This window comes from Plasmodium gaboni, chromosome 1, assembly GCF_001602025.1.
Source record: "Plasmodium gaboni strain SY75 chromosome 1, whole genome shotgun sequence".
NCBI lineage: Eukaryota > Apicomplexa > Aconoidasida > Haemosporida > Plasmodiidae > Plasmodium > Plasmodium gaboni.
The window spans coordinates 107,665-118,827 of record NC_031481.1 but is presented as its reverse complement, the minus strand read 5'-3'; the positions used below and the strand labels follow the sequence as shown (position 1 = coordinate 118,827).

The 11,163-nt window shown below is 18.6% G+C and overlaps 4 protein-coding genes and 2 non-coding genes across 6 annotated transcripts; 4 read left to right on the top strand and 2 right to left on the bottom strand.

The window, feature by feature from the left end:
• Positions 1-123: 123 nt before the first annotated feature.
• Positions 124-802, top strand: PGSY75_0105300 (putative cyclase-associated protein; the record flags this gene model as incomplete). The annotated part of the gene is made up of 2 exons (XM_018783607.1): positions 124-139; positions 330-802. The coding sequence occupies 2 exons, from the start codon at positions 124-126 to the stop codon at positions 800-802; spliced, it is 489 nt and encodes a 162-aa protein (XP_018643891.1).
• Positions 803-1,943: 1,141 nt separating this feature from the next.
• Positions 1,944-3,650, top strand: PGSY75_0105200 (hypothetical protein; the record flags this gene model as incomplete). The annotated part of the gene is made up of 1 exon (XM_018783606.1): positions 1,944-3,650. One exon carries the CDS (start codon positions 1,944-1,946, stop codon positions 3,648-3,650), a length of 1,707 nt encoding a protein of 568 aa, XP_018643890.1.
• A 664-nt stretch (positions 3,651-4,314) lies between these two features.
• PGSY75_0105100 (hypothetical protein) lies at positions 4,315-4,746 on the bottom strand (the record flags this gene model as incomplete). The annotated part of the gene is made up of 1 exon (XM_018783605.1): positions 4,315-4,746. The coding sequence occupies one exon, from the start codon at positions 4,744-4,746 to the stop codon at positions 4,315-4,317; it is 432 nt and encodes a 143-aa protein (XP_018643889.1).
• Positions 4,747-6,799: 2,053 nt separating this feature from the next.
• Positions 6,800-7,116, top strand: PGSY75_0105000. Its single transcript, XR_001974504.1, has one exon. It is a non-coding gene (non-coding RNA).
• A 74-nt stretch (positions 7,117-7,190) lies between these two features.
• PGSY75_0104900 lies at positions 7,191-7,495 on the top strand. The gene has a single exon (XR_001974503.1).
• An 870-nt stretch (positions 7,496-8,365) lies between these two features.
• Positions 8,366-10,126, bottom strand: PGSY75_0104800 (putative transporter 1; the record flags this gene model as incomplete). The annotated part of the gene is made up of 1 exon (XM_018783604.1): positions 8,366-10,126. One exon carries the CDS (start codon positions 10,124-10,126, stop codon positions 8,366-8,368), a length of 1,761 nt encoding a protein of 586 aa, XP_018643888.1.
• Between the last annotated feature and the right edge of the window lie 1,037 nt (positions 10,127-11,163).

Below are 11,163 nucleotides of genomic sequence, written 5' to 3'. Positions count from 1 at the left end.
ATATATATATATATATAAATCATTGAGATATTTCTCCTAAGTACACACTAAATAGAAACTAAAAAAAAAAAAAAATAAAATAATAATAAAACAAATTCAAAATAAAACATATTAGGGTATATAATGACAAGTGAAGGAAGTAAGAAAAATAAAAAGAAAATTTTACTATATATAATATATTTTATTATTTATTAATTTTTTTTTTTTTTGCATATCATGATCAAATGTGCATATTGAAAAAATTAGCATAAATATATAAACATATATATAATAAAATATATATATTATATATATTATACATATATATATATATATATTTTTTTTTTAAGGTATACAACTTAAAGATGATCAGTGGGATGTTATAAATTATAAAGATGGGAAGATCATAAAATTATCACAAGTAGAATTAAATAATGCTGTGAATATATATAACTGTGAAAATACAACATTTGTAATAGAAAATAATAAATTTAAATCTTTACAAATAGAGAAATGTGTAAAATGTAATGTTGTATTAAATAATTTAATATCTTCTATTGAAATTATAAATTCTAAAAAAGTTAAAATACAAGTACTTGGAAAAAGCTCATCTATATCTATAGATAAATGTATAGGTGTAGAATTTTATTTATCTAAAGAAAATGTAGAATGTGAATTTACTACTGCTTTATCATCTGAAATGAATGTTCATATTCAAGGACAGGATGACGAATGGACAGAAATAACTATACCCGAACAATTCCAGCATCACTTAGAAAATGGAAAATTAACAACAAGAGTTTCTGATTTGTATAAATTTTAACGTAACATATTTTTTAAAAAAGTATTATTAAAAATGGATACACATATATATATATACACATATATATATTATATATATATATTTTTTTTTAATGACAAACTTATATTTTAAAATTTCACTTTCCAATATTAATAAATTCTCCACACAAAAAGTAAATAATATATACATATATATTTATTTATGTGTATATTTATAATATATAAAAGTACGTATAAATACGTAAAATGGTATATTGAATGTTAACAATTAATGTACTTTTTTCACACTATACATATAAATATATATAACAAATATGACTTATAGAATATATACATCCAATAAAAAAATTTAAACAAATTATTAAAGTAACATTTCTTTAAAAATGAAATAAAATCAAATAGAATAAAATAAAATAAAATAAAATAAGTGTTATGTAAGCATATATACATATATTTATATATATATATATATGTTAAAAGTTAGAATATACTTTTTTTTATATTATTTTATTTATTTCCATTTTAATAAAAGAATAAGTGTAAATGGATGTTATATATTAAGCCATTTTAATTAATGCACTTAAATATTTAAATATATATATTATATATATATTTTTTTCTTATATGTAATTATTTTTTGTGATATATGCATGGAGTACATTTAAATATATATTTATATATTATTTATTATACATTTTAATATATTGATATTAAAAAAAAAAAAAAAAAAAAAAAAATCAATATTAATATTAATATAATTATATTTATATTGAATATATGGAATTTATATAAAACACTATCAGGTTTGTATATATAATATTTTTATAGGTAATTTTTTTTTTTTTTTATTTTTAAATAAAAAAGGTATAATGGTATGGTAACATATATGAAGCTTTTTTATTTTACCTGTAAAAAATATATAAATATATACATATATATATTATACATATAATATATCTCATTGGTACCACATATTATATATATGTATATTTTTGTTATTGCGCTTAATTTATAAGAATCTTTTAAAATTTTCATATTACACTTTTTCCATTTTACCTTTTTACCGTTGAAATTATCGTTCTTTTTTTTTTTCTCTTTTACTTATTATATTTAATATATATATATATATATATATATATATTTTTCCCTATTTTTGTTACAAAATGAGAATTTTAAAGAACGCAGTAAATAAGTGTAATTTATTTTTGCAGCACACGAGGAGGCCTGCTAGTAATATTTCGAGGTTAAAAATGTTAAGCGACATATACAAGAAAAAGAATAGTTTACTAGTACAGTTGAATAATAACATATTAAATGAATCCATTTTGTGTAGAAATGTATCTACAAATATTATGGAAAAGAAGAATGATGGTCTAGAAGAGCAGATGAGTAATGATGATATAATAAAATTTTTTGAAGAGAACAAAAATATGAATATTGATAAATTATATAATTTAATAAAAAATTTGAGTAGAAAAAGAATTGAAGAGAGAAAGAAAATAGTAGAGAATGAGAAATTTTTAAATATTATTGAAGAAATAGAAAATCGTATTAGTATTATGAATACAAGATATTTATGTAACTTTTCATTACGTTTAGTTAGTTTATCTATTAATAATGATGATATAAAAAGGATACTTACAAAAATAAGTGAGCATGTATTAAAAAAAATGAATGTGAATCCTCGTGATTTAGTTGGTATTTGTTATTCCTTAAGTTTATGTAATAATATGAATGAATATTTTTTTGAACATATTAAAAAAGAAACCATTTCAAATATAGATGCATATACTCCAACTTTATTAACACAATTATTAGAGAGTATGAGATTATCTCAGAATTTGGATGTTGAATTAACAAATTTAATTGTAGAAAAAATGTGTGAAGAAATTGATAGATTCACAACAAAAGATGTAACATTAGCTTTGAAAACATTATCTATGGCTGGTATACCAAGAGGTTTTCTTATACGTCGTCTTTGTAATTTAGTGTTTGATAATATATCACATTTTCATCATACATCATTAATAAATATAATTTATAATTTGACAAAATTAAAATTTACTACAACAAGTCATATTGATGTAATATATAAAAATGTTGAAGAAAATTTAGAAAACTGTAATGTTACTACTTTATGTGAATTGTTGTATACATTTTATATGAATGAAATAAATGAAGAATGTAAAATTAATCGAATTTTTGAAAATATCAAATATGAACAATTTAATACTACCAAAACAGCTATCTTGATTGATTTTATACATGCAGCAACGTATTATAATAAACATATTGAGAAAGAAAAATTATTTAGTTTAATAGATTTATTATTTAAAAGAACCATTCCAAAATCTTTAACATTAATAGCAAAAATAAGAGAACCAATATATTTCTTATCTACACACAGTAACTTTAAATATGACTTAAATAATATTTCTCCTTCTTGGTTAAATGCAATGAATGATTTTCTAAGAATTGATCATGAGAAATTACAAGCTTTAAAAACATTCCATGAGGTACAAAATGTATTAAATACAGTAGCTCCAAATTTCAAACTCAATTTTATACCTTTACAAATTGTCGAATCTTATTCTGTTGATTTTATTGAACATGAAAAAAAAATAATTATCGATCTTGATACAATAGTAAGACATACATCTTTCCAAATGAAACATCAACACTTTGAACAGTTGGGATATAAAACAGCTAAAGTACATTTTTGGAAGTGGAGAAAATGTAGATCTGAGAAAGAACAACAAAATTATTTATGTGATATTATATATTCTGTAACTGACCAAAAGCAAAACCTTGATGAAATTAACCAAATTGATAATGAAAAGAAGTTGACAATTTCGGAGCAATCTGAATAAATAAAAAAAAAAAAAAAAAAAAAAAAAAAAAAAAAAAAAAAAAAAAAAAAAAAAAAAAAAAAAGGAAATTTATTAAAATAATATATATATATATATATATATATATATATATATATATATATTAATATTATAACTTATAGATAATTCTACTGTTTAATTTTTCGTTTTATTTCAAAGGTGATATTATATCAATTGTAATAACGAAGTTTTTCAAGTAATAAAAAATTTTTTTATTTTAAAAATATTGCTGGAAGAATGTGTATGCATAGCTAGCGAAATAAATAAAAAAAAAAAATATATGTGTATATATTTATTATTATTATTATTTATGTTTTTTTTTTTTTTTTTTTTTTTAGCTATCTATATATTTTATATACATTTTTTAAATGGCTAGTTATAATTATTAATACGTTTGGATATTTATAAATTAGTTGAAAAGGTAATCATAAGTTTAAATGAGGACCTAATCACTATAATGAATAAATATAAATATAAATATAAATATATATATATATATATATATATATATATGTATAGTATAAGTTATTCGTTCATATATAAAAAAATATATATTTTATAAATTTTATTTAAACAAATATCAATACACCAAAAAAAGAAAAAAAAAAAAACTGAATTAAAATGTAAAAAAAAATAAAACAATTAATTAAAAAATATCATTGTTATCATCTTTCCCTTTTTGGAAGGATAATTTTTGAGAATAAGAATAATCTGTTAACTCCGGTTTTTTATATTTAAATCTACTTGTCTCATTAAAGATTTTTAAATATTCCAAAACTTTTATATAATTCATTGGTTTATTATTTACTTCATCACTAGCATTGATAGAAGACAAACATTGCATATACCTTGAAGCTTCAATTTTGCATTTGCTAAATGTATTAGGATATTTTCTTAAGCAGTTTATAAACTTTCCCCATAAACTATCACATGGGTTCTTTTCAAAATTCTTTTGATTTTTTTTTTGAATTTTATGTAAAATTTCTTTTCCTTGCCACCACTCTATTAAAGGAAAGCTTTTCTGCAGCTTTGCAATAGGTAATAATAATTCATTGTTCCTTTTCTTGCACGTACTCATTTAAAATTTTCAGGAATTTCTAATTAAAAAAAAATATATATATATATATATATATTATATATATATTATATGCTTTTTCATATATAATATTATCAAATTCAAAAGGATATTTTCTTATTTAATTTTGTATTTTCTTTTTTACATTATCACAGGATTTATGTTCTTTCTGTGTTGTGTGTATTTTAATTTAAATTTATCTTATTGTTGCATGATATTATTTTTTTTATATTTTTTTTTTTTACATCATCTTGTTAACAAGGAATAAAGAAAATATAAATATATAATCATACACGTATGTGTATATTATATATATCAAACCTTAAAATAAAGTTGAAAAAAAAAAGTGAAAATTTTAATAAGTTTTAACAATAATTTGGTTTACTAATATAATATGGAATGTATATGCTGAAAGGTATATATTTATTTTTTTAAATATTTATATATATATATATGTATAAATGGAATATTATGTTTATTATCATGATACTTTTTTTTTTTTTTTTTTCTTTCTTTTTTTGTTCAATATTTAAAATATACATATTTTTAGAATGATGAATATTATATGATCAAAGTAGAAAATTATGAAATATATATATTTCATACATTTTTTTTTTTTTGTATTAAAGCATGTGTATGATGGGAATAAATAGAATGCCTAATTTATAAGATGAAATATATGTAATCCTTTTTACCATTATATATATATATATGTGAATTATAAATGATCATAAAAAAAAAAAAAAAAAAAAAGGATACCCAAAATATGGAACATAATGTTATAAATACCAAGCAATATATCAAACGTTAATGCTTTTGCTTTATATAAAAGGTTTAAATAATATTACCTGTGGTGATGATCTTTTTAAAAGGAATGAACAAATATATATGTTCACACACATAATTATTATGAAAAATAAAATAATAAAAAATAAAGGGATATGGATTACTTTTAAAAAATATTTATTAAAATTTATTATACACCTTTTTATTTTTACATTTTTATGGAGAGGTTGGGACGAGGAGGCAAAGAAAAATTACATTTTATTTAGTTTTTTAATAAATTAAGGAATACTTTGAAATTTGACATTTTGTCAAAAGATAGATAATCTTATTATTAGTAATGAATTAATAATATATATATTGAACAATACCCTTGATTTTTTAAAAAAATATTAGCATACACAAAAAAAAAATAAAAAATAAATATATTATTTTATAAAATAAATATCTTTTATTGATACAGCATAAAATTTAAAATGGTAATATAATTATTATAGGATCATACATTTTTAATATATTATATATATATATATATAATATATTTTTTTTTTTTTTCCCTTCTATCGTCATATGTGAAGATAAAAAGAAAAAGCTATTTAAAATAAATTTTTTTTACATAAAAGTTATTATATATATATAACCACTAATCACACTTTTAGAAAAACCCAAGGAAATAAAAAAAATAATATATAGGAAAAAAAAATATATGAATTAATAAAAAACATATAAAATAAAAACATTTTTATCATATAGCCATTTTTTTTATTATTTTCTATATTCTAGCTATTTAATTAAAAAAAAAAAAAAAAAAAAAAAAAAAATACTATTATTATATATATAAATATATATGTTTACATATTAGCTATTTAATTTAAAAAAAAAAAAAAAATACAAAATTTATATTTATATTTACCTATTTGATTTAAAATTTTTTATTAATTTATATTATATATTAAATATATTATTTATTTATTTATTATTATTATTATATTTTTATTTTTTATATTTATTTTATATTTATTTAAAATTTTTATTATTTATTTATTTTTTATTTTTTTGTGAGAATATAATTAAAGAATCCATAAAAATATATATTTATTTAATATATTAAAAATCTATATATTTTTTAATATATAAAAGAATACATTTTGAATTTAAAAAAAAATTATAATAAAATAATGTTTTGATATATATATATTGTCATAATAATTTTTTCAAAATGGCATATATATGAATTAAATTTTTTTACATATATATATTTTTTTTTTTTTTTTTTTTTGAGTATTAATGCTTTTTGAGGAGTTTAGTATATAGGAAAATGGAAAAGTTTGAATTCTATTTATTTTGATGAATATATATGTAAAATGTGGGAATTAAAGGAATTTGAATAGTTTGTTAATATACCTGTTTGGATAGATAATTCATGAGTAAAAGGAAGAACAAAAAGAAAGAAAAAATTAAAATTTAACAGAATAATGAAAAGATTTTGTTATCAGAAATGAGAAGAAATATATGATCATCATATTATTCAAACATATTTGAAGATAGAACTGTACAAGATTGAAGGATCACATATATATATATATATATATATATATATATACATATATATTTATATATTTCTTTATATATATATGCATATCTTATGTTTGTAAATTGTCCTTGTCAAATTTAACATAATAATGTTACTTGCAGAAAATATACAGAAAATCTCTTTTTTTTTTGAGAAGAAGATTTTCATTTCTTCTGTTAGGAAAGTCCCCGAGATAAACAGTTAGTTATTCTAAATGTTTTTAGAAAAGCTGATAACTTAATAAGTTATTAATCTTATAGTTACCTTTGTAGAAAATATATAAATTTTCTCAAAGGATATAAATATTAAAATAGCGAGTTAAATGTAACGTGTGTTCTATAATATATTTTATTGGACATCACCAAATGGGGCTTATACGTATGTTAAATTTACCATGGATGGTATACTTATATATATATATATATATATGTACATATATTATATTATATATATTGTAATATATTATTACAGATGTATATAACTGAAAAAGCATTTACACATACACACATATGTATATATATATATATATTGATAAGAATATTTAATTACATTAACACTTTATTATTAATTTTTATTTATGTATTTGTTTATTTTGTTATATTATATTATATTATATTTTTTTTTTTTTTTTTTTTTTTTTTTTTTTTTTGGTAAATATATATTTTAACTAGTTGAATCTTCAACGAACATTAAATCCGGAAGGAATATGCCAATATTTTAACATTTTAAAATAAAAAAAATATAAAATAAATGAAATATATTAAATTATAAATGCATTATGCATATGTAAAATGTATGTACAAAAAAGGTATACACAAATTATATGTAAATGTTAAAAGTTCTTTAAAAATAAAAATATTAAATACTAAAGTTTTACAAATATATATATATAGAGACATATAATATATATATGTATAAAGCTTTTATAAAAAGGTATTATATTATAAATGTATATACATTAACACATTTATATATAAAAAACTATATATATTAAAAAAAACAAAAAAGGAGATACAACTAATTAATATGTAATAAAAATGTAAAAGATTAATTAGGTATACACATTGTATATAAATATATATATTTTAAATATAAAAATTTTATTATATATTAAAAATAAAATAAATATGTAACACACACGCACATATAAATAAATAAATAAATATATATATATATATATATATATATATATGTATGTATTATTATTGTGTGATATGGGTAACCTTTAGAATTCTTTTTTCTTACTTTTTTTTTTTTTTTATATTTTTAAAATTCGTGTTTATTTTTGTTTACTTGTGAATTCATTGGGAGTTTATTCTTTTCTCCAAAATTTTCTATGGATCTTTCATATTTTCGAACGTACAAAATACTTAAAGGTAAGAACATAATAATGAATACTATAACAATAAGTAAAGAAATATTTGTAGGGTCAATACTAGAACTGTCTTTTGTTATTATTAAATCATATAAGTTTTCACAAAGTAAGGAAAAAACTCCTCCACACAAGCTAGCGAATCCTAATAATTTTCCAAAAACAACAGATGGGAAACTATTTTGAATAAAACAATAAATTTGGCTTGTATAAACACTTGTAACACACATATATAAGAACGCTGAACATAAACCTGCAAATCTGAATTTGATTAAAGCACATAGATGCATAAGAACTGATAATGTATTAATAGTAAGTATAATGACAGCAGCTCCATATTTATTTATAAATCTTCCAAAAATAACACATGGAATACTAGATAAGGGCATTAGAATATTAATTACATTTATAATTGATCTATCATAACTAAAATATGTATCAGTAACCATACCATAAAATACAGTGGAGATATTAAAAAGTATAAAATATGTTATCACACATACACTTGGATAACTAATTAAGATTTTAAAAAAGAGGAATATACTTTTTTTATGGAAATCTTCTTCATCATGTAATATATTTTTGGAGGAATCTATACATTTATCTTTTTTAACTGTACTCTGATCACTAATTTTTGTATTTTTTTTTGTAATATTATTATAATTATTATTATTATTAATATTATTATTATTATTATTGTTCTTATTAATTTTTATATTATTTTCCAAATCGTGAGAAGATATATTATCATCATTGTCATCATTTTGAGCATCCGTGTTGACATTTTTTTCTCTACTATCTTTATCTATCATTCCACTTGTATTATTTTTAAAATTAAATTCATCTTCTTCATTTGTATAATTATTATTTGAACTTCTACTTCTACCTTCACCATTGGTATGTTTTGTTGTTTCATTATTTTTTTCTAAATAATAATCTAAAGCTTTGAATGGTTTTAAAGGTAACAAAAATGCTGCCGTTAATAGGCAAGGGACTAATATAAGAAGAATATATCCGTAACATATATATCTAAAAGAAATATTTGGAAAGTATTTCAAAATTAAATCTAATGTTGCTGGTACTGCATAACTTAATGAAGCTGCTGCTCCTATAACTGTCAAAATAAATGTAGATGCATCAGGATACAAATTAGAAACTGTCAATGCTGGAATAAATGCTGTATCAGCTCCTAACCCTAAAAATATAAAACCCCATAGAGTTGTATCTACAACTTTTGTATCTATTGATAATAAAATCCAACAAATAATATTAAATAACTGCCCTATTATTGCTGTAAATTTAGGACCTATATGATCATAAAGAAAACCACAAAAAACGGATGTAGTAAAATGTACTGCTAACGTCATAGGATATAATGCATTAATACGTTTATATTGAGGAGATAAGGTTATATCACTATATTCATCTACATTTAAATGTTTATATTTTCCAACATGTAATAATAAATTTCTTATAGCACTCCAATCAAAATATATGCATGCTGACGTGGCTGTATATATAATTAATATTATTAATAAAGAAAATCTTTTTATGTTTAATGGCGTCTTTTGTTTGGCACCTGGTAGATTGGGGTCGGTCTTTAGTTTCAGCCCCTTGACGCCTTTTATAACCTTATGAAATATTGAATTTTTCATATTTTTACAAGTAAAGTAAATATATATATGTATGTGTGTGTAGTATGAGGATATATTTGCGTATATGATTAATATTATTTTATATTAAATGATTTCACTTTTTTTCTTCGTTATATGTAATTATATTTTCACAAATATATACATATATATATATATATATATATATGATGCACATACAAAAAGGTTACAAAAAATAAGCTTTAAAAAAAATTACATATATATTTATATATGTGTGATAAAATATAAATGGATGTACTTTTAAAAATAAATAGAAGGTATTTTTATAAATCGGCTATAAAATAAAATATATACATATATATATATATATATATATATATATTTAATTGATATAATATTATTCATACAGCGTAAATTTTTATAATGTAAACATTAAAAATATTTCACAAACAAATATTTATATATCATTAACTCTATCCTTTTTATTTTCAATTAATTTATTTCTCTTAGATAATGGTTGCAACTATTTTTTTTCTCCTGTGTGATTCTTCCTTTTTAACGTGTTTTATTTTGGGTGTGTTTTTTTTTTTTTTTTTTAAACTCAACATATATATATATATATATATATATATATAATATTATATACATATAATTTATACTACTATGAATGGCTATATAAACATTATGTACTTTTTTTTAATATATTATATACCAAATAATATTTATATAACCAAATATATAATAACAAAAATATTTAACACCAAAAAAAAAAAAAAAAAAAAAAAAAATTAAATGAAAATATATAAATATATATATTTATATATATATAATAAATATATAAAAAAATATGATAAAAATAAAAGCCAGAAGACTCTCTCATAAAATAAAAAAAATAAATATAACCTTGAGTGTGTTCAGCTTTGGCTTATTTATTTTTTTCTTTCTTTATTAAAAATTGATGAAATTTATAAAATTTTTTTTTTTTACAAGATATAATATAATATATATGTTTATAAATATATATATGTATATTATAAAATATTTAATATATAAAAAAATATGTGCATGTTATAATATAT